The following is a 25,398-nucleotide window of genomic DNA, read 5'->3' on the forward strand; positions in this document are numbered from 1 at the left end:
TGATCACTGTATCTATTAGAGAAATTGACTTTTTTTATCTGACCTAAGGTCAGATAAAAAAATCTGACCACAGAGAACTTTCCAGACCCAGATGGCTTCATTGGGTGAATTCTACCAAATATGTAAAGAAGAATAAATACCAATTTTACACTAACCCTTAGAAAAGAGAAGAAGTGGAAACATTACACTTATTACTAAAATGTGATAGGATAGTACAGAAAAGAAAACAAAATTTTAGCAAACTGAATTCAGTAGTACATGAAAAAGTTAATACACAATTGCCAAATGGGATTTATACCAGGAACGCAAGGTTGGCTTAACATTTGAAAAATCAATCAATGTAATTCAGTATGTCAAAAGACTAAAAAGAAAAACAATATGTTCATCTCAACAAATGCTAAAAAGCATTTGTCAAAATTCTACATATATTTGTTATAAAATGAACAAGAACAACAAAAACTTCTCAGAAAACTAGGAAGAGAAAGAAACTACCCCAACCTGATAAAAGACATCTATAAAAAACTTCAGCAAAAATTTAACATTTTTCATCAAAGATCAAGAATGAAGCTAGGGTGTCTACTCTTACCACTTAGTCAACGTCTTCTTAAAGATCTTAACCACAGGCAAGTAGAACACATAAAAGGCTTATAGATTGAAAAAAAAATGCTCTTTATTCTCAGATGACATGAATGTCCATGAAGAAAATCTTAAGAAATCTAAGAAGGCTACTAAAATAAGAAAGTTTAGTAAGATTGTAGGATATAAAATCAACACAAAATTATTTTTCTATCATATTTTCTATATATTATCAATGAAAAATTAGGAACTGAAATTCAAAATACCATATGCAACATTACTTGAGAGATGTGTGCAGCATCTATACAGAAAAAAAACTGGAAAATATTGCTGAGGTAAATGAAATAAGCCCTAAATAGATGAAATATTCTATGTTCATGGAGTGGAAAATCAGTATTGTTAACATGTCAATGCTTCTTGAATTGATAGATTTAACCTAATTTCAATTAAAATTCCAGAGTATATACTTTAAATACTGATAAGTGGTTTAAAATTATACAGAAATGAAAAGACTCTAGATAACCAAAATAATTTTTTTTTAGAAGAACGAAGTTGGAGAATTTATAATACCTGACTCCAAGACATGTTATAAAACTACATTTATCAAGGTAGTTTAGTATTGGCATCACTGAAACAAAATTTAGAGTACAAGTGTGTATTTAGGCATAGGCCAATACAAGTGTTGTCAAAAGCTTTTTTGACAAGAGTTCCAAGGTAATTCAATGGGCAAAGATAATCTTTTCAACAAATGGTTCTAGAACAATATGCAAAGAAATGATCCTCAATGCTTACTTCACATAATTTTCAAAAATTATTGAAAATCAATTAGAGTTCTAAATGTAAGAGCTACAGTTATAATCTATAAAATTATATACTACAAAATTTCTAGAAGAAAATATGGGAGAAAATCTTGGGTGAAATTAAGCTTCATAAAAAAATTCTTGAATATGAAAAAAAGCACAAACTGTATTGGAAAAAATGATAAATTTGATTTCACCATACTATAAAATTTTGTCTTTCAAAAGACACTATTATAAAATAAATAGGGAATCACAGATTAGAAAAGAATATTTATAAAATATATATCTGTTAAAGAATTTATATCTAGAATATATAAAGAACTGTTATAAAGGAATTAAAAGAACACAAACAACCCAAATATATAAAATAGCCAAAAGACTGAAATAAACACTTCAGCAAAGAAGACCTACAGATGGCAAATGAGCACATGAAAAGAAGCTCATCATAATTAGTTATTAGAGAAATCAAAATAAAATCTAACTATCAGTATAATCCACAAGCATGGATAAAATTAAAAGATTATACAAAGTGTTAACAAGGAAGTAGAGTAACTATTAATATAACTTGTATACTGGTAGGAAGTAAAATTTTAGATAAATTTGGCAATTTCTTAAAATGCTGTAATGCACTTCGTATAGTACCCAGACTTCCACTACTAGATGCTTACAAAAGATAAATGAAATTCTATGTTTACACAAAGACTTGTAATGAATATTAATAGCAGCTTTACTTGTAATAGCTTATAAGTAAGCTTACAATAACTTATTTTGGAAACAATGAAGATGTCTACCAACCTGTGAACAGATAAAGAAATTGTGGTATATCCTTACTATGGACTCAGCAAAATACAGGGTAACAAACTATTAATACATGCAACAAGATGAATGAATCTCAAAATAATTATGCAGAGTAGAAAATGCCAACAAAAGATAGCACATGTTCTATGAGTTCATTTACATAAAATTCTAGAAAATGCAAACTAACCTGTACTGACAAAGATCACACGAATAATTGCCTAGGGATTGAGAAGGAGGGAGGAATTACAAAAAACGTCTAAGGAACTTTTGGGAATGGTGGATATGTTTCCTATCTTGAAAGTTGTGATAGTCTTATGAGTTTACATGTATGTCAAATTGTCAAATTTTATATTCTAAATATGTGTGGTTTATTGTAGATCAATTAGATCTCAATAAAGGTGAAATAAACCATGTAGTTATTTGGAGCAAAAATCCTAACACTAGATACTGTGAGGCCATTATTTATGTAGATCTTCTGATATATGTGACAACAACAGCACAAGGACAAAGAGGAGTAGAGTACATGTAATTATCCTTCTCCAAGTTCCTACATTTTAGTGAAACAGGATAACATTAAGTAGGATTTCAATCATTTAAGGATATGTTTGAAACCATTAAGGCAATCACAAAAAATACAAGGAGGTAATATGCAAATAGCCAACAGAGGAATAAAAATGGAATACTAAAAATATTTGATTAACCAAATGAAGACATAGAAGGGGAACTAAAGAATAAAAAACAGGTGAGATAAAAACTGAAAACAAACAGGAACATGGTAAAACAAACCTAACCACAGTTATGTTGAACTAACTCAATAGTTAACGTTAAATGTAATGAAGTAATCACTCCAATTAAAAGGAAGAAATTGTAAGACTTAAAGAAACCCCAAGATTCAACTATATCTCATTTATATGAGGTACACTTTAAACATAAAACACAAAGAAGTGGTAAGTAAAATGATGGGAAAAGATGCACGATGCAGACCACAAACATAAGCAGGCTGAAGTGGCTGTATTAGTAACAGACAGAAGAGCACTCAGTAGAACTATCATAGATACAAAGAAGCATAATGATTAAAGGGTAAACATAATATTTAGATGTACATGTACAAAATAACTTAAAAATGCATAAAGCAAGAATCAACAGCATTAAGGAGAGAAATAGATAATTCTACAATTGTAGTGGGAGATCTTAATATCACCTCTCAGAAATAAACAGAACAATTAAATAAAATATCATAAAGATACAGAATCAGAGTTAGCAAACTTCTATGAAGGGCCAGATAATCCAATATTTTAGGCTTTGTGGGCTGCATATGACCTCTGTGGTATATTCTTTAACGTTTTGTTATTTTACAATCCTTGAAAATGGAAAAATCATTCTTAGCTTATAGGATGGATAAAAATAGGCCAGATTTGGCCCATAGGCTATATAGTTTACTGAACCCTGATATAGAAGATCTAAAGTGAAAAGTGAAAGTGAAGTCACTCAGTTGTGTCCAACTCTTTGCGACCCCATGGACTGTAGCCCACCAGGCTCCTCCATCCATGGAACTTTTCAGGCAAGAGTACTGGAGTGGGTTGCCATTTCCTTCTCCAGAGGATCTTCCCCACCCAGGGATCGAAGCTGGGTCTCCCGCATTGCAAGCAAATGCTTTTACCATCTGAGCCATGATAAATCACCTTGATCTAATTGAGACTGACAAAATAATTACAGAATACATATTCTTCTCATGTGCACATGGAATGTTTGCCAAAACAGATCATGTACTGTACTATAAAACAAATCTCAATGCACTACAAAAGACTGTACAGATCACTATTTTTAAAAGTAGAAATCATTATTTTTATGAGACAAGTGCTCAGGCCTGGTGCACTGGGAAGACCCAGAGGAATCGGGTGGAGAGGGAGGTGGGAGGGGGGATCGGGATGGGGAATACATGTAACTCCATGGCTGATCCATGTCAATGTATGACAAAACCCACTGCAATGTTGTGAAGTAATTAGCCTCCAACTAATAAAAATAAATGAAAAAAAAAATAGATCAGATCATTATTTTTTAAAAGTAGAAATCAGTAATTTTAAGATATCCAGAAAAACACTAAATTTTTAAAAATTAAGTAATACACCTCTAAATAATCCATGGATCAAAATAGAAATTATACTGGATATTAGAAAATATTCTGAATTAAATGACAATGAAAATATAACATCAAAATTTGCAGAAAGTAGCTGAAACAGTAATTCGGGAAATTTATAGCTTTAAATGCTTATATAAAAAAGTAGAATGATAAAACAAATAGAATAAATTCAAACAGCTGGTGGATAAAGGATATATGGGAGTTCCTTAAACTATTTTTACCACTTTTCTGTAAGTTAAAACTTGAAAAAATTAAAAGTTCCTTAATTTTCTATTTAGCCAAATTATTTTTCACATGTAAGACTAAGAAGCAAAAAGAGATATTTAAGATTGGGTCAAAATAGTAAATTATCTCTCTTTCTATACAAAATGCATACAAAATTATTTCTCTTTCTAAACAGGTATGTATGAAGTTCTATAAAAACCAGGGTAACATTAGCAAATAAGAAATTTCACATAACTACTAAAAGATAGAAATCAGACAGCATGCTGTCTATAGAGATGAGTGGCAAAAAATCAAGGACTAATCAGAAGAGCAGTAATTAACCAATTAAACAATTTTAGAATAAAAAACTAACTGAAGAGACAGTTTTCAGAAGAGTAGGTTGAGGAGGTTAGTCCCTCCTTCCACCAGCCTATATCAAGAAGTATAATGGAAAGGTATTTCCCTTTACACTAGGAGTTCTTAACTTTGCCTGCAAGTTGAAATCATCTGAGTACTTTTATTTTTTTATTTTTTTTAATTTTTTTTTATTAGTTGGAGGCTAATTACTTCACAACATTTCAGTGGGTTTTGTCATACATTGATATGAATCAGCCATAGAGTTACACGTATTCCCCATCCCGATCCCCCTCCCCACCTCCCTCTCCACCCGATTCCTCTGGGTCTTCCCAGTGCACCAGGCCCGAGCACTTGTCTCATGCATCCCACCTGGGCTGGTGATCTGTTTCACCATCTGAGTACTTTTAAAAAAAATACTGAGTCTGAGATTCTGTTTAGTCAGTCAGTAATGAGGCCTGAGCACCAGACCAGTGTTTAGTATTGAAATACAGTATAAATTAGACAGACATGAACTTGCCTTAAAGTGCTTATTAATATAGAGTTACTAAGAAGTTTGGTCTTGTCTCAGAAATTTGGCAGGTAGAAGAGAACACAAAAATATATTCATGTGAATTGGTATTTAAAGTAGTCTGTACCTCCATCGCTGCGATCTATTGAAAGTCAGCCCTCAACACAAGAGTTTGTAAGATTAAAAATTTTTTAAAAGAAAAAAAAATTTAAAAAAATAAAGTAGTCTGTAAGTGGATTATCTAAAAAGTGAGCATTTGGAAGCAAAATACTGGAATCCAATTATCTCCCTTTGTAACAAATAAACCACAAGTAGATTAAAGAATTGAATAAAAATGGAAATTAAAAAGTACTAAATAAAAGCAGGTAGATTGTCTTTTCATATTAGGTTAAGTAAGTCCTGATAAATATGCCACAAAACTGACACTCTACAATGGCATTATTTAAATTTACTGAATAAAACATTTTAAGCTTATCTATCGGTAAAACACATTATTAACCAGTTAGCAATACAGCCAAAAAGTAACGGTATTTGAAGCATTCTTATACCTAAGAAGTTCCCTGAAATTAATATTAAAATCATAATAAATGCAAATGAGAAAAGGACTTAAGTACATGTAATATTTATAATGAAAAACTAAAAATGTAAAGTAGTATTCAAATTACTGTAATACTCATCTATAAATTAAACGTTATTTTAAGACTCTCACTAGAAAATAAGTCATTAAAAAATTCTGATAAATGAATAATGATATACTTGATCTTGACTATTTCAGTAAGCAATATATAATAAATTTACTTACAAGCTGATAGGTGTTCTTGATTTCTCGCAATCATGTCCTTTATAGATTTTGAAGGCATTTTCTTGCTACCATGAATGGTTGTTGTGGAGAGTTCTTTCAGTTTCCAGTGGGTCCAAAATCCTTTTTGAGGTGGTAAACCTGTTAACACAAAATGTATATTTAACCAAAGAAATTACGATTTTAAAAACATCTTCTGTTGAAGCCTTTTTTTGAGTATTATACTTTTAATTCTCACAACAGTCCTGTGAGAACTGTCAGTCTTAGGTTTCAAATGAGGGAATCTCTGTATAGAAATGTTAATGTCTTATCATATAAGACAGTGAATCAGAAAAGAGATAAACATGATATATACCCTTCTGACTCAAAAATACAAGCTAAGTTCATAAATGGACACAAGGGGAGATTAACATTGTGAAAACTTGAAAGGACCTAAATATCCAACAAAAGTACAAACAGTGGATCATGAAGTATCCATAAAAAGTTACCTTGTAAGTATTTATTAACATATAAAAGTAATCATAGTATTGTTTTTATGTGAAGGACAATTTTACCTTATATGGATGTGTGACTGTAGCTTAATTGTTAACATGATTGCCTCTGAGCAACCATCGATAGCTGATTACATTAAAAATTTTTTCCTCTCTGTATCTATTATTTTCAAAATAATGTTTTTGAATAGTTTATAGCACTCTAAAAGTAATAAAAATAAATTCTATTTTAAAAGTTCCACTTTTGTTCCAAAAGCTGTGTAAGGTTGAATAACTGATTTAACCTCAGCAGTACAAATGAGAATATAAATTCCTTAGTATATTTCATATGCTTATTCTGATGGTTAACTGACTTTGTATATGTTAAAACATTCAGTAACTGGGAAACATGAATATAAAAACAAACACAAAATGTAATAAACATATTAACATACATTGACTTACTCATAAAATATATCCAATATTTTCCCAGTAGTGAGCATTCAATGAGGATTATTTGTTATATTTTGATATCAAATTACAATTTTCGAAGTGTTTTTAAATTTGGTCATTGCTTATTTTACATTAGTTGCCACTAGATAAAATATTCAAAACAATTCATTTGAATGTTTCTCAATATTTTCTGTGTTTTAAAATATATAGCATATTAGTGGAAAATCTGGGGTATAGGGAGGTCAACAGATCAGGATATTTAAAAGATAGTTTTTTATTGAATGGGGGGTCAGTGTCAGAGTAGGAAGACATGGAGCTCACTTCTCACAAACACATCCAAAATATATCTACACGTGGAAGACAACTTAAAAAAAAAAACTACTACTAATTGGAAACCAGCAGAATATCTTTTATAAAGCCAAAACTGCAAGAAAGATCTCCATGTAACTGGGCAGAATTGCAGGGGGAGGAGAAGGCATTAGGGTGGGACCAGCGCCCCTGGAGGGGTATGGAAGAGAAGGTCCACACAGGTGGATCCTGGCCCTGGGCAGCCCCCTGGTCTCCCGGGAAATCCACTGAGACAGATGGGAGAGCTGGAGAAGCCTAGACTCCACTTGTGAGGAGGGTGTGTGTGTTGGATTGCTAACAATCAGAGCAGCGAGGGACGTGCACAGATGGCAGCCACCTCATCACACTTCCCAATCCAAAGGGCAAATGCCCCTCACTTCACACCACAGCCTGGCAGGAGATCAGGAGAAAGATGCAGTCTAGCTGCTAGAAGCGGGACTGTTGACTTGCACAGTAGCTCTAGTTTTCATTTTTGATGAACCTCCATACTGTTTGCTACAGTGGCTCTACCAATTTACATTTCGACCAACAACAAGGGTTCTCTTTTCTTCATATCCTCATCAATATTTGTTATTTGTAGTCAGTTTGAAAATGGCCATTCTAACAGGTGTGAGGTGATATCTCATTGTGGTTTTGACTAGCATTTCCCTGGTGATTAGTGATGCTGAACATCCTTTCCTGTACCTGTTGGACATCGGTATGTCTTCTTTGGAAAAATGTCTTCAGTTCCTCTATTTTTAAAATCAGATAGTTATTTTTTTGTTTGTTTCTTTTGCTATTGAATTGAGCTCCTTTTAGCTTTTGGGTATCAATCCCTTATAAGATATGATTTGCACATATATTTAATAAGTTCCTTTTGCATTGTTAATTTTTTTTTTTTTTTTACTGTGCAGAAGCTTTTTAGTTTGATGTAGTTTCACTTACTAATTTTTGCTTTTGCTGCTTGTGCTTTTGATATCATATGCAAAAAATTATTGCCAAGACATATATTAGGAGCTTTTCCACTACGTTTTCTTCTTAAGAGTTTTATGGTTTCAGTTCTTTCCTCCATTTGAAGTTAATTTTTTTGAGTGATATAGAAAAAGCAAGGGAATTCCAGAAAAACATTTGCTTCACTAACTACACTAAAGCCTTTGACTGTGTGGATTACAACAAACTGGAAAATTGTTAAAGAGATACGAATATCAGACCACCTTACCTGCCTCCTGAGAAACCTGTATATAGGTCAAAAAGCAACAATCAGAACCAGACAGGGAACAACAGATTGGTTCAAAATTGGGAAAGGAGTATGTCAAGGCTGTATTTTGTCACTCTGTTGATTTCACTTTTATGCAGAGTACATCATGCAAAGTGCCATGCTGGATGAATAGTAAGCTGGTATCAAGAATTTCTGGGAGAAATATCAACAGCCTCATATATGCAGATGCTACCACTCTAATGACAAAAAGCAAGGAAGAACTAAAGAGCCTGTTGATGAGGGTGAAAAAGGAAAGTGAAAAAGCTGGCTTAAAACTCAACATTCAAAAAACTAAGATCATGGCATCCAGTTCAATCACTTCCTGGCAAATAAAAGGGGGAAAAGTGAAAACAGCGACAAATTTTCTCTTCTTGGGCTTCAAAATCACTGCAGATGGTGACTTCAGCCATGAAATTAGAAGACACTTGCTCCTTGGAAGAAAAGCTACTACAAACCTAGACAGCATATTAAAAAGCAGAGATGTTACTTTGCTGACTAAGGTTCATACAGTCAATGCTATGGTTTTTCCAGTAGTCATGTATAAACGTGAGAATCGGACAATAAAAAAGGCTGAGCGCTGAAGAATTGATACTTTTGAACTGTGGTGCTGGAGAAGATTCTTGAGAATCCCTTGGACAGCAAGGAGAAAAAACTAGTCAATCCTAAGGAAAATCAACCCTGAATATTCATGGGAAGGACTGATGCTAAAGCTCCAATACTTTGGCCACCTGATGTAAAGAGCTGACTCAATGGAAAAGACCCTGATGCTGGAAAGGATTGAGAACAGGAGGAGAAGTAGGTGATAGAGGATGAGATGGTTGGATGGTATCACTGCTCAATGGATGTGAGTTTGGGTAGACTCTGGGAGATACTAAAGGACAGGGAAGCCTTGTGTGCTGTAGTCCACGGGGTTGCAAAGAGTCGGACACAACTTAGCAACTGGACAACAATAAGATAGGAGTCAAATTTGATTACTCTACATATGTATTGAAGAGATTATCATATTCCTATTGAGTATTCTTGGCTTCTTTGTCAAATATTAGTTGACTGTGTTTGTGAGGGTTTATTTCTGGGTTCTCACTTTTCTTCCATTGGTCTGTGTGGCCTTGTTTAGTTTTCATGTTTTACACAAATTACATATCTGATCATACATGTTATCCATCTTTTCCACTTGAGCATTTACCACATTAATCATAGGTAGTTGAAATTTTCTAATATTCTAATACCTGTGCCTTATCTAAAACTGGTTCTGATTATTTCTTTGTCTTTTGATAGGTAGTTCTGTTTCTGGGATGAGTTGCATCTCCACTCCTTCACTAAGGGCAACTGGATTTGCTGCCCTTCCTCCCGGCAACCTTTCTCCCTCCTCCTGCTGTGACTTAAAGCTTGTTGTTAATAAATGGAGATGGAAGAGAAGGGTCCAGGCAAGGCTTAATGCCTTTTCTGTAGTGGTTTCTCTTATATTCCCCCAGGCTTTCTCAAGACTGTCATACCATCCTCAATTATTACTTATAAAATATGTGGAGAGAGACTTGTAATGTCAACTTCCTTCTTGTTTATGAAGCTCCTAAGTGTCCTATATGGTCACACTAGACCATACTCAGCTCTAAGTAATTCACTAGAAATTTTGGCTAAATTCTTCTTACTGCCTTTTAACGGTATCTAGCTGCATCTGTCCCACGTGAGCTGACATCTGGTCTTCCCTTGGAGGTACCTGTCTTTCTGTAGATTTCGGGTTGATTGCCTTGGAATCTCTGATGGGTTCAAGGAAAGTTTCTAATTTGCAGATAGTTTAGTGTTTTAAGGTAGAAGAGTGGAAGTAATATCATTTTAGTTTTCTATATCCTAAGCAGAAGCCAGAAGTCAGAGCACAAACCTTCATCATATTCATTGTAAAGCTGCCACACAGGATAGTCATAAAGCTTGTGCTAAAACCTAGCCAATCATACAAAATCCTAATGTGTCTCTATTCTAGTTAGAAGTATCCTCCAAAGTCTTCCATATCTTAATGTTCCCAAATGGTGAATACGTTATGTTACATGGCAAAGAGGAATTAAGGAAGCAGACAGAATTAAGTTAATAACTGGCTAGCCTTAAAATATGGACAGTATGCTGGCTTGTCCAGGTGAGCCCAAAGTACTCAGAAGAGTCATAGATATGGAAGAGGGAGGTAGAAGAGTCAGTATTAGAATGATGCGATATGAGAAAGATGACTAGTCATTGTGGGCTTTGATGATGAAAGGCTATGAGGCAAAGAATGGAAACAGCTTCTGAAAAGCTGAAAAGAGATTCTCCCTAGAGCCTCTAGAATCACACAGCTCTCCCAACATCTTGGTTTTACCCTAGTGAAACTCATTTTAGACCTATGACTTTCAGAACTCTAAGATAATATATTTATGTTGCTTTAAACTAAGTAGTAATTTGCTGTATCAGTAATAGGAAACCTATACAAGCTCTGGTGCTTTTTTCCTTATTGTATATAAGGATCTTTAGGCTTCCTATGTGGCTCAGTGGTAAAGAATTCACCTGCCAATACATGTTTGATCCCTTGGTTTGGAAGGTCCCCTGGAGAAGGAAATGGTGACTCCAGTATTCTTGCTTGGGAAATCCCATGGACAGAGAAACCTGGTGGGGCTATAGTCCATGGTGTTGCAAAGAGTTGGACATGACTTAGCAACTAAACAACAACAACAAATAAGGAACTCTGGTAAAAAAAAATTTGTGAAAAACGAACCAAAATGAAAGCCAACTGACAATGTAAGTAATTAAACTGAATATAATGCAAAGAAACAAATAAAGTGATGACTTCATCTTTAAAAAATGGAATTTTTCATAAATTAAGGAGGAGAAATTGAATTAAGTATTTTATATTTATGATATAAATATTTTTCCAACAAAGAATAAGAAAAATGTCTTTTAAATTCCTTCAACAAGTGCTCTAGCCAAAACAAAGTAATTGATCACAATTGAGAGATAAAATCATAGTAAAAAGTGAAAAGGTCATTTATGAGCATAGAACTCAGAAAACATGTGAGTCTTGATAGATATGCAATGTGAGAAAAAGCATTGTGACAGAAAGCTATAAAAACACATTCACAATTAAATAAATCATAGAGGCTCTAGTGCAGCCACCACTACTGCCTTTGTTTTCAACTTAAATTCTTATCCATGCATAAAAATAAAAATGAACAATTATGTATACAGGTCAGTGAATCTTCACAAGTTTAATACATGGTGTCCATGTTACCAGCCCTCAGAAACAAAATATTCAGCTTCTAACACCATGGATTAGTTTTGTCAGATTTTGAACTTTGTATCAAAGAACTCATATAGGATCTACCTTTTTGTGCCTGGCCCCTCAACCTTGTTTGTGTGATTTGTTTGCTACTGTGTATGATTATAGTTCACTCATCCTCATTGCTGGCAGTATTTCATTATATTAATACTCCACAGTTCATCTAAATTTTATATTACTGTGGGCATTTGGACAGTTCATTTTGATTATTATATAAATAGCACTGCTATGAACATTTTATACTTTTGGTATACAGAAGTATGTAGATTTCTGGAGGTTATGTACCTGGGAGTCAGAAATATGCTAGTCCAAATTTAACATATGTTTAGCTTTAGTAGATATTGGTAGTTGTCCAGAATATTCATATACTTCCACCCACATAGCTACCTTTTATCTTAAGAAAATGCGGTTTGAATTTTTTTAACTCTGAGATGAATGCAGATTTACATGCACTTGCAACAAATAATACAGAGAGATCCCTGGGCCCTCTATTTAGTTTGCCACAATGGTAACACCTTGTAAAACTATAATACGATATCACAACCAGGATATAGACATTGATATAGTCAGGCTAAGGTACAGTTTCATCCCAAAGATTCCTTAAGCTTCCCATTTTAGCCACCCCTACCCTTCACTTTAAATCATTTCTCTGCCTGATGTGGAGAGGCAATAAATATTGATCTTTTTGCTACACAAATATTTTCTCCTAAGGTGAAACAGCCCACAGAGAAGTACTGAAGCAGGTGTTCAACAGGGATAAATAGCCAATGTTGGAAGAATCAGTTTAGTTCAGTCGCTCAGTCATGTCTGACTCCTTGCGACCCCATGGACTGCAGCACACCAGGCCTCCCTGTCCATCACCAACTCCCAGACCTTACTCAAACTCATGTCCATCGAGTCGGTGATGCCACCCAACCATCCTCTGTCCCCTTCTCCTTCCACCTTCAATCTTTCCCAGCATCAGGGTCTTTTCCAATGAGTCAGTTCTTCACATCAGGTGGCCAAAGTACTGGAGCTTCAGCTTCAGCTTCAGTCCTTCCAATGCATATTCAGGACTGATTTCCTTTAGGATGGACTGGTCGGATCTCATTTGCAGTCTAAGGGACTCTCAAGAGTCTTCTCCAACACCACAGTTCAAAAGCATCAATTCTTTGGCGCTCAGCTTTCTTTATAGTCCAACCTTCACATCCATATATGCCTACTGGAAAAACCATAGCTTTGACTAGATGGACCTCTGTTGGCAAAGTAATGTCTCCGCTTTTTAACATGTTGTTTAGGTTGGTCTTTCCTGGTGGCTTAGATGGTAAAAGCGTCTGCCTACAATGTGGGAGACCAGGGATCAATCCTTGCATTGGGAAGGTCCCCTAGAGAAGGAAATGGCAACTCACTCCAGTACCCTTGCCTGGAAAATGCCATGGACAGAAGAGCCTGGTAGGCTACAGTCCATGGGGTCACAAAGGGTCAGACATGACTGAGTGACGTCACTTTCTTTCTTTCTTTTCTTTCTTTCTAGGTTGGTCATAACTTTTCTTCCAAGGAGCAAATGTCTTTTAATTTAATGGCTGCAGTCACTATCTGCAGTGATTTTTGGAACCCCCCAAAATAAACTCAGTCACTGTTTCCATTGTTTCCCCATCTATTTGCCATGAAGTGATGGCAACAGATGCCTTGATCTTAGTTTTCTGGATGTTGAGTTTTAAGCCAACTTTTTCAAAGAACATGCATTTGCAAACAAATGTATTCAGGCTAGAAGTGAGCAAACTATTCTGCTATTTAAATCAGATAAGGGATCTATATTTAGTGTTCTTGCCTTTAACTCAGGCAGTTTGTGTGTAGAATGCTTTGAAGACCAATAGGAACAGGCTAAAGTAGACATCCCCACTGAATTTACCTTATAAATCTCCTAACTAATTGCTGTTGCTCATCTCAGCATATTACATACATTCATGCTTGAATACCTCACAGAAACTAGTTAAAAGCATAATAATTGCAAAAGAAGTATGAAAACTATATTTGCAGATGATATGATAAATGACTTGAAAACCCTAGACAATGAATGATAAAACACAAACAAAAGGATTTAGTAAGCAAGTGACTCATAATATTTACATACAGAAATCAATATGAATTTGGGGGGAACACAGTTCAGTCTGTAACAGGTCTGGAGGAAATTTGTTCTGTTCTTCACTTTTTCTCTTACGGTATATATTTTTTGTATGAATGCGGTGCTCATTTTATTTCTTATATTTGAATTAGTTGGATTTTTCTCTGTAATTAGGACACTCCTGTCTTGTGTGTATTGATGGAGGGGGCTGGTGCTACAGATTGTTTTCTAGAATTTACCTCCCAAGGACTGCTTCCTTAAAACATGGAACATTTTCTTATAGAAATGGTTTGGTTACTAAGAATTGACACAAAACAATTATAAAAAAAGTAGTCAAAATTTGGACAGAAAGTTTTATGAGAAGAACTAGACTTCACTCACTTTTCCAGTACTTGAGAAGAGTCAATAACTTCTGGAAGTCCATAATGGTATAGTAGTCTTTGGAAAAAATATTGGAGAGATTTTTCTCTCCATTACCTTAGTTTTAAACCTAAGTGCCTAAATCTCTGGCTAAGTACTCCAGGATGGAATTTTAGTTCCCTTCAGTGTTTTGAGTTCTACCACTCCGACCTACAATATGATTTTGGTCATACCTGAATTGTCAAGTGGTCTTCTCTACTTTCTTCAATTTAAGTTTTAATTTGGCAATAAGGAGTTCATGATCTGAGCCACAGTCAGCTCCCGGTCTTTTTTTTACTGACTGTATAGAACTTCTCCATCTTGGAAAACTCAGCAGTGGCCACAGGACTGGAAAAGGTCAGTTTTCATTCCAATCCCAAAGAAAGGCAATGCCAAAGAATGCTCAAACTACTGCACGATTGCATTCATCTCACATGCTAGAAAGTGATGCTCAAAATTCTCCAAGCCAGGCTTCAACAGTACATGAACCATGAACTTCCAGATGTTCAAGCTGGATTTAGAAAAGGCAGAGGAACCAGAGATCCAATTGCCAACATCTGTTGGATCATCAAAAAAGCAAGAGTTCCAGAAAAATATCTATTTCTGCTTTATTGACTATGCCAAAGCCATTGACTGTGCAGACCACAACAAACTGCGGAAAATTCTTACAGAGATGGGAATACCAGACCACCTGATCTGCCTCTTGAGAAACCTGTATGCAGGTCAAGAAACAATATGTAGAACTGGACATGGAACAACAGACTGGTTCCAAATAGGAAAAGGAGTATGTCAAGGCTGTATATTGTCACCCTGCTTATTTAACTTATAGGCAGAGTACATCTTGAGAAATGCCAGGCTGGATGAAGCACAAGCTGGAATCAAGATTGCTGGGAGAAATATCAATAACCTCAGATATGCAGATGACACCACCCTTATGGCAGAAAGAGAAGAACTAAAGAACCTCTTGATGAAAGTGAAAGAGGAGAGTGAAAAAGTTGGCTTAAAACTCAACATCCAGAAAACTAAGATCATGGCATCTGGTCCCATCACCTCATGTCAAATAGATGGGGAAACAGTGGTAACAGTGACAGACTTTGTTTTTTCGGCTCCAAAATCACTGCAGATGGTGACTGCAGCCATGAAATTAAAAGGCACTTGCTCCTTGGAAGAAAAGTTATGACCAACCTAGGCAGCTTATTAAAAAGCAGAGACATTACTTGGTGAACAAAGGTCTATCTAGTCAAGGCTATAGTTTTTCCAGTAGTCATGTATGGATGTGAGGGTTGGACTATAAAGAAAGCTGAGCTCCAAAGAATTGATGCTTTTGAACTGTGGTGTTGGAGAGTCCCTTAGACTGCAAGGAGATCCAGCCAGTCCATCCTAAAGGAAATCAGTCCTGAATATTCATTGGAAGGAGTGATGTTGAAGCTGAAACTCCAATACTTTGGCCACCTGATGCAAAGAACTGACTCACTGGAAAAGACCCTGATGCTGGGGATGATTGAAGGCAGGAAGACAAGGGCACAACAGAGGATGATATATTAGATGGCATCACTGACTCAATGGACATAATGAGTAAGCTCTGGGAGTTGGTGATGGACAGGGAAGCCTGGTGTGCTGCAGTCCATGGGGTTGCAAAGAGTCAGACACGACTGAGTGACTGAACTGAACTCCTACCTAGACACACAGACACACACACATCACGATTCAAACATTTTTTTCCCTTGATTAATGATGGTAGTCATATAAAGAATTCGGTTAGCTCTAGAATTTACCCAGTATTATTTGCTATAAAAATGCCAGCAGTGTTCTAAAAGAAGCAGCTTGAAATATTTCTCTTGCAAATATAAAATATGTATCATACAGTTTTCTTTCTGTGGCAGTTTTGGTTTCTACAAGAATTCCACTGCCTATAAAATTATTTCCTTCTAAAGTTAATAACTGACTAATTTTATTATAACAGAATTTTCAGAAGAAAATAATCATTGTTATTTTGAAACATAGACATCAATATTCTATGTTTTGTAAGACAAAGAACAACAAAATTTTTGACTAAACAAAACACTGCAATTCAAAAGTTTTAGGTACCAAAGTAATGATCAATACTTAAATGACATTCATACCTGACAACCAAAGAAAAATATTATTCCCTAGATCTTCTTTAAATTCATCATTAAAGAGATTACTGGATTCTGGAAATGCTTCCTGGAATGTTACATAGATAGCTTGTGCCAAACAATCAGGATACACCTACCAAAACAGAGTCATATTAAAATAATTCCATATTTCATGTAACACTATCTAAAATACAAAAGAAGTTGTTTAGTTTGTGAAATATACATGTCCCTTTTTCTCCTTATAACTTGTTTTTGGCCTTTTTTGCCTCTCTGTACTTCCAACAACTAAAGAATAGACTATGAACAAAGAAGAGTTAAAAATAAAGTCATATCAATTTATCTATTTGTTGGCATTTTGGGAAAAAAAATTTAATTTGGATAAAGGATGAAGCTAACAGTTAAGGTTTAATGATTCTACACTTATTTCATTTAACCCTGTTATTGATATCCTCTTTAAGAAAAAGTATACCCTCTTTCCAGTCATTATAATAAAAAGTATATATACATTTAATTGAAATATATTTGACATGTAATACTAAGTTTAAGGTGTACAACATGTTGATATATTTGTATTTTGCAATATGATTACCACCACAGCATCAGCTAACACCTCTATTATGTCACACAATTATCACTTTGTGTGTGTGAGAAATAAAAGCATGCTTTTAAGTAACTGAAGTCCATTTAGGTGAGTTAATATAGCATAACTCGAATTGTTACTGAGGTTATACTATATTGTTTGTTCTTTGGAAGAAAAGCTTTCTTCTTGGAAGAAAAGCTATGACCAACCTAGACAGCATATAAAAAAGCTGAGACATTACTTTGCCAACAAAGGTCTGACTGGTCAAAGCTATGATTTTTCCGGTAAGTCATGTATGGATGCGAAAGTTGGACTTTAAAGAAAGCTGAGCACCAAAGAATTGATGCTTTTGAACTGTGGTGTTGGATAAAACTCGTGAGAGTCCCCTGGACATCAAGGAGATCAAACAAGTCAATCCTAAAGGAAATCAGTCCTGAATATTCATTGGAAGGATTAATACTGAAGCTGAAACTCCAATACTTTGGCCACCTGATATCAAAAACTGACTCATTGGAAAAGACCCTGATGCTGGGAAAGACTGAAAGCGGAAGGAGAAGGGGATGACAGATGATGAGATGGTTGGATGGCATCACCGACTTGATGGACAAGAGTTTGAGCAAGCTTCAGGAGTTGGTGATGGACAAGGACACCTGGCATGCTGCAGTCCATGGGGTTGCAAAGAGTCAGACATGACTGAGTGACTCAACTGAACTGAACCCCAGTTGTAAAGCCATGAGTGAATATCAACAAATATATAGTACTACCAGTATTCTATTAGACTTAAAGTCACTTGACTACTAAGTTTCTCTCAGGAAGTAACTACCCACAGGAAGATACCAGATTTTTATGTTAAAGACTTACAATATTTTATTTACTATTTTGAAAGGTTGGCAGACACCAGAAACTGGAAGATGCAAGAGATGATTTCTCCCTTTGGGTTTCTTAAAGAAATTAGCTCTGTTGATACCTTGATTTTAATCCCATAAGACTCATTTTGGACTTCTGATCTATGTAACTGTAAAACAATGAATCTCCATTGCTTTAAGCCCCTAACTTCATGCTGGTTTTTGCACCAACAATAGGAAACTAATATAGTCGCCTATCTCAGCAGTGCTCAAATCTGCTGGTAAGTCATGGTATTCTTTGAAGAATTTCATTAGTTTTTTGGATAGGGAAAAAGAGGCAGGGAAGAATGCTTTAAAAACACTGATATATTTAATTTTATTGACTCAGCCATGGACATTTTAAAATACTACTTGAAAGAGTCACATATTGTGACTAATTGTGGTATATAAAATTATGCTAGTAATTAAAAAGTTGAACTAGGTAAGGGGAACTTTTACATTTTGTTTTCTGTGTATATCTCAGCTTCAGGAGATTAGTGGGAAAAGAGATAAAGTGTCAGATGATGTTGGGAAATTTTCTGAGTGAATATCATTGTATGACATTGGAAGAAAATGAAATAAAAGCCATATGATCAGATTCAATTAATTTATACTGAATACTGAGACCTGAAGATAATTTTTTGATTCTTAAATATTAATAGTTTTTCTCAGATGAGCCAATTAGTAACAAAACTACCAATTATTTGAATGAGTTAAAACAGAAATTAGTCAATGAGAGATGAGGCTCCATTTCTACTTATACAGCTGCGGAGGTTAATAGATCTGTAGGGAGTTAGTCTGGTTCATAAGAATAGAAACAGGGGGAGGGGTCCAATCACTAAGGTGTACATGTTTGTTCTCAAGTGAGGCTTTGAATCTTTGTTAAATATAATTATAATTTCTCCTTGAAAAATGCCACTGAAAATAGGGACTTCCGAAAAAATCAAGTCATGATTTGAGAAAGATTATAAAGACAACATCTTGATATCAAAAGGCACATCTATCCCAAGGAGAACATTCGGACAATAAATGTAAGACTAGAAATTACAGAATGAGGGGTATGTAATGGTGCCATTGCTTGTTTGTTCACATTAAATAGGCTTTTAAAAATTCTTTTTTTTTCTTTCTTTTTTATTTATTTATTTATTATTTTTTTTTGTCATACATTGATATGAATCAGCCATAGATTTACACGTATTCCCCATCCCGATCCCCCCTCCCACCTCCCTCTCCACCCAATTCCTCTGGGTCTTCCCAGTGCACCAGGCCCGAGCACTTGTCTCATGCATCCCACCTGGGCTGGTGATCTGTTTCACTATAGATAGTATACATGCTGTTCTTTTGAAATATCCCACCCTCACATTCTCCCACAGAATTCAAAAGTCTGTTCTTTACTTCTGTGTCTCTTTTTCTGTTTTGCATATAGGGTTATCGTTACCATCTTTCTAAATTCCATATATATGTGTTAGTATGCTGTAATGTTCTTTATCTTTCTGGCTTACTTCACTCTGTATAAGGGGCTCCAGTTTCATCCATCTCATTAGGACTGGTTCAAATGAATTCTTTTTAATGGCTGAGTAATATTCCATGGTGTATATGTACCACAGCTTCCTTATCCATTCATCTGCTGATGGGCATCTAGGTTGCTTCCATGTCCTGGCTATTATAAACAGTGCTGCGATGAACATTGGGGTGCACGTGTCTCTTTCAGATCTGGTTTCCTCAGTGTGTATGCCCAGAAGTGGGATTGCTGGGTCATATGGCAGTTCTATTTCCAGTTTTTTAAGGAATCTCCACACTGTTTTCCATAGTGGCTGTACTAGTTTGCATTCCCACCAACAGTGTAAGAGGGTTCCCTTTTCTCCACACCCTCTCCAGCATTTATTGCTTGTAGACTTTTGGATAGCAGCCATCCTGACTGGTGTGAAATGGTACCTCATTGTCGTTTTGATTTGCATTTCTCTAATAATGAGTGATGTTGAGCACCTTTTCATGTGTTTGTTAGCCATCTGTATGTCTTCTTTGGAGAAATGTCTGTTTAGTTCTCTGGCCCATTTTTTGATTGGGTCATTTATTTTTCTGGAATTGAGCTGCAGGAGTTGCTTGTATATTTTTGAGATTAATCCTTTGTCTGTTTCTTCATTTGCTATTATTTTCTCCCAATCTGACGGCTGTCTTTTCACCTTACTTATAGTTTCCTTTGTAGTGCAAAGCTTTTAAGTTTCATTAGGTCCCATTTGTTTAGTTTTGCTTTTATTTCCAATATTCTGGGAGGTGGGTCATAGAGGATCTTGCTGTGATTTATGTCGGAGAGTGTTTTGCCTATGTTCTCCTCTAGGAGTTTTATAGTTTCTGGTCTGACATTTAGATCTTTAATCCATTTTGAGTTTATTTTTGTGTATGGTGTTAGAAAGTGTTCTAGTTTCATTCTTTTACAAGTGGTTGACCAGTTTTCCCAGCACCACTTGTTAAAGAGGTTGTCTTTTTTCCATTGTATATCCTTGCCTCCTTTGTCAAAGATAAGGTGTCCATAGGTTCGTGGATTTATCTCTGGGCTTTCTATTCTGTTCCATTGATCTATATTTCTGTCTTTGTGCCAGTACCACACTGTCTTGATGACTGTGGCTTTGTAGTAGAGTCTGAAGTCAGGCAGGTTGATTCCTCCAGTTCCATTCTTCTTTCTCAAGATTACTTTGGCTATTCGAGGTTTTTTGTATTTCCATACAAATTGTGAAATTCTTTGGTCTAGTTCTGTGAAAAATACCGTTGGTAGCTTGATAGGGATTGCATTGAATCTATAGACTGCTTTGGGTAGAATAGCCATTTTGACAATATTGATTCTTCCAATCCATGAACACGGTATGTTTCTCCATCTGTTTGTGTCCTCTTTGATTTCTTTTTTTTTTTTTTTATTTTTTTTAATTTTTTTATTAGTTGGAGGCTAATTACTTCACAACATTTCAGTGGGTTTTGTCATACATTGATATGAATCAGCCATAGATTTACACTTATTCCCCATCCCGATCCCCCCTCCCACCTCCCTCTTCACCCGACTCCTCTGGGTCTTCCCAGTGCACCAGGCCCGAGCACTTGTCTCATGCATCCCACCTGGGCTGGTGATCTGTTTCACCATAGATAGTATACATGCTGTTCTTTTGAAACATCCCACCCTCACATTCTCCCACAGAGTTCAAAAGTCTGTTCTGTATTTCTGTGTCTCTTTTTCTGTTTTGCATATAGGGTTATCATTACCATCTTTCTAAATTCCATATATATGTGTTAGTATGCTGTAATGTTCTTTATCTTTCTGGCTTACTTCACTCTGTATAATGGGCTCCAGTTTCATCCATCTCATTAGGACTGATTCAAATGAATTCTTTTTGACAGCTGAGTAATATTCCATGGTGTATATGTACCACAGCTTCCTTATCCATTCATCTGCTGATGGGCATCTAGGTTGCTTCCATGTCCTGGCTATTATAAACAGTGCTGCAATGAACATTGGGGTGCACGTGTCTCTTTCAGATCTGGTTTCCTCAGTGTGTATGCCCAAAAGTGGGATTGCTGGGTCATATGGCAGTTCTATTTCCAGTTTTTTAAGGAATCTCCACACTGTTTTCCATAGTGGCTGTACTAGTTTGCATTCCCACCAACAGTGTAAGAGGGTTCCCTTTTCTCCACACCCTCTCCAGCATTTATTGCTTGTAGTCTTTTGGATAGCAGCCATCCTGACTGGCGTGTAATGGTACCTCATTGTGGTTTTGATTTGCATTTCTCTAATAATGAGTGATGTTGAGCACCTTTTCATGTGTTTGTTAGCCATCTGTATGTCTTCTTTGGAGAAATGTCTGTTTAGTTCTTTGGCCCATTTTTTGATTGGGTCATTTATTTTTCTGGAATTGAGCTTCAGGAGTTGCTTGTATATTTTTGAGATTAATCCTTTGTCTGTTTCTTCATTTGCTATTATTTTCTCCCAATCTGACGGCTGTCTTTTCACCTTACTTATAGTTTCCTTTGTAGTGCAAAAGCTTTTAAGTTTCATTAGATCCCATTTGTTTAGTTTTGCTTTTATTTCCAATATTCTGGGAGGTGGGTCATAGAGGATCTTGCTGTGATTTATGTCAGAGAGTGTTTTGCCTATGTTCTCCTCTAGGAGTTTTATAGTTTCTGGTCTTACATTTAGATCTTTAATCCATTTTGAGTTTATTTTTGTGTATGGTGTTAGAAAGTGTTCTAGTTTCATTCTTTTACAAGTGGTTGACCAGTTTTCCCAGCACCACTTGTTAAAGAGGTTGTCTTTTTTCCATTGTATATCCTTGCCTCCTTTGTCAAAGATAAGGTGTCCATAGGTTCGTGGATTTATCTCTGGGCTTTCTATTCTGTTCCATTGATCTATATTTCTGTCTTTGTGCCAGTACCATACTGTCTTGATGACTGTGGCTTTGTAGTAGAGTCTGAAGTCAGGCAGGTTGATTCCTCCAGTTCCATTCTTCTTTCTCAAGATTACTTTGGCTATTCGAGGGTTTTTGTATTTCCATACAAATTGTGAAATTCTTTGGTCTAGTTCTGTGAAAAATACCGTTGGTAGCTTGATAGGGATTGCATTGAATCTATAGATTGCTTTGGGTAGAATAGCCATTTTGACAATATTGATTCTTCCAATCCATGAACACGGTATGTTTCTCCATCTGTTTGTGTCCTCTTTGATTTCTTTCATCAGTGTTTTATAGTTTTCTATGTATAGGTCTTTTGTTTCTTTAGGTAGATATACTCCTAAGTATTTTATTCTTTTTGTTGCAATGGTGAATGGTATTGTTTCCTTAATTTCTCTTTCTGTTTTTTCATTGTTAGTATATAGGAATGCAAGGGATTTCTGTGTGTTAATTTTATATCCTGCAACTTTACTATATTCATTGATTAGTTCTAGTAATTTTCTGGTAGAGTCTTTAGGGTTTTCTATGTAGAGGATCATGTCATCTGCAAACAGTGAGAGTTTCACTTCTTCTTTTCCTATCTGGATTCCTTTTACTTCTTTTTCTGCTCTGATTGCTGTGGCCAAAACTTCCAACACTATGTTGAACAGTAGTGGTGACAGTGGGCACCCTTGTCTTGTTCCTGATTTCAGGGGGAATGCTTTCAATTTTTCACCATTGAGGGTGATGCTTGCTGTGGGTTTGTCATATATAGCTTTTATTATGTTGAGGTATGTTCCTTCTATTCCTGCTTTTTGGAGAGTTTTAATCATAAATGAGTGTTGAATTTTGTCAAAGGCTTTCTCTGCATCTATTGAGATAATCATATGGTTTTTATCTTTCAATTTGTTAATGTGGTGTATTACATTGATTGATTTGCAGATATTAAAGAATCCTTGCATTCCTGGGATAAAGCCCACTTGGTCATGGTGTATGATTTTTTTAATATGTTGTTGGATTCTGTTTGCTAGAATTTTTTTAAGGATTTTTGCATCTATGTTCATCAGTGATATTGGCCTGTAGTTTTCTTTTTTTGTGGCATCTTTGTCTGGTTTTGGAATTAGGGTGATGGTGGCCTCATAGAATGAGTTTGGAAGCCTACCTTCATCTGCAATTTTCTGGAAGAGTTTGAGTAAGATAGCTGTTAGCTCTTCTCTAAATTTTTGGTAGAATTCAGCTGTGAAGCCATCTGGTCCTGGGCTTTTGTTTGCTGGAAGATTTTTGATTACAGTTTCGATTTCCTTGCTTGTGATGGGTCTGTTAAGATCTTCTATTTCTTCCTGGTTCAGTTTTGGAAAGTTATACTTTTCTAAGAATTTGTCCATTTCATCCAAGTTGTCCATTTTATTGGCACAGAGCTGCTGGTAGTAGTCTCTTATGATCCTTTGTATTTCAGTGTTGTCTGTTGTGATCTCTCCATTTTCATTTCTAATTTTGTTAATTTGGTTCTTCTTTGTTTCTTAATGAGTCTTGCTAATGGCTTGTCAATTTTGTTTATTTTTTCAAAAAACCAGCTTTTAGCTTTGTTGATTTTTGCTATGGTCTCTTTAGTTTCTTTTGCATTTATTTCTGCCCTGATTTTTAAGATTTCTTTCCTTCTGCTAACCCTGGGGTTCTTCATTTCTTCCTTCTCTAGTTGCTTTAGGTGTAGAGTTAGGTTATTTATTTGGTTTTTTTCTTGTTTCTTGATGTAAGCCTGTAATGCTATGAACCTTCCCCTTAGCACTGCTTTTACAGTGTCCCATAGGTTTTGGGTTGTTGTGTTTTCATTTTCATTCATTTCTATACATATTTTGATTTCTTTTTTGATTTCTTCTATGATTTGTTGGTTATTCAGAAGCGTGTTATTTAGCCTCCATATGTTTGAATTTTTAACAATTTTTTTCCTGTAATTGAGATCTAATCTTACTGCACTGTGGTCAGAAAAGATGACTGGAATGATTTCAATTTTTTTGTAAAAATTCTTTTCTTAAGGCTTGTGTTAAAGCATGCTCAACTTTATCAAACCATGTATTAGATAGACAAGACCCACCACGAAAGGACAGACTAGGTGAAAGATTATAGATAGGAGAAATCCAGCCAGTTTTGTCATCTCAAGGCAATTTAATGACCAAAAATCCTAACCACTAATATTTTTCCTGTAAATAAGAAAAATAAATTTAATAGTAGCAGAGAAAATCCTAGTCTATCTTTTGGAATATCAGTGTTCTATAAGGCAATTTATGAATCATGGGTCAACCTCTTCATCTGATGGATAACAGGCTATGGAACTGAGAGACTGAATGTCTGCAAGATCACCTGTGTAATTAGTAGCAGATTATTTACTTCCAACCCACTGCTGGCTTCCTTCTATTATACTGTACACTTTTGTAAGATAGATCAAGATTGAGTATAAATATTTGGCAATGTTATGTTTTCTTGATAGACATTTATTTTATTTTAGGATTTATCCATAAAAACAGTTACTGACTTGAAAATACTTATGTATTTCTGATTTTACAGATGTCATTTCAACAAAGTATTTGAATGTGTCTTCTGCTTTGGAATGCTAGATGTTTACATTTCAAAATACTCAATTAAATTCTGTGCATCTTCATTGCACATTACTCAAGAACATAAATTATTTTAACCAAATTATTCTAAAATAGTAAAACAAACATTTGATTCATAAATTTGTTCATTGTTCTTTACTGTTAACAGGTGCTTAGTGTTGTACTTATGCATAACACAAGGGGTTAAGTCCTCTTAGACCAAAATATACTTTATAAAGTAAAAGGAAAATAATTTTGTAGATTAAAAAATCAAGAATATGCATAGGGTATTTTTCAGTATGCAAACAAATAGATTCTGTAAGGCT

The 25,398-nt window shown here is 35.2% G+C and overlaps 1 protein-coding gene across 1 annotated transcript in view; it reads right to left on the reverse strand.

The window, feature by feature from the left end:
* The window catches only part of FAM227B (family with sequence similarity 227 member B), a 221,168-nt gene that overhangs the window by 160,041 nt on the left and 35,729 nt on the right, over window positions 1-25,398 (reverse strand). The window contains exons 9-10 of the mRNA XM_043920925.1: window positions 16,612-16,738; window positions 6,186-6,323 (exon numbers count right to left, since the gene is read on the reverse strand). Of these exons, the coding sequence (XP_043776860.1) occupies window positions 6,186-6,323; window positions 16,612-16,738 (265 nt within the window). The remainder of the gene's footprint in view (window positions 1-6,185; window positions 6,324-16,611; window positions 16,739-25,398) is intronic.

The sequence above is a fragment of the Cervus elaphus genome, chromosome 12 (assembly GCF_910594005.1).
Source record: "Cervus elaphus chromosome 12, mCerEla1.1, whole genome shotgun sequence".
Classification (NCBI taxonomy): Eukaryota; Metazoa; Chordata; class Mammalia; order Artiodactyla; family Cervidae; genus Cervus; species Cervus elaphus.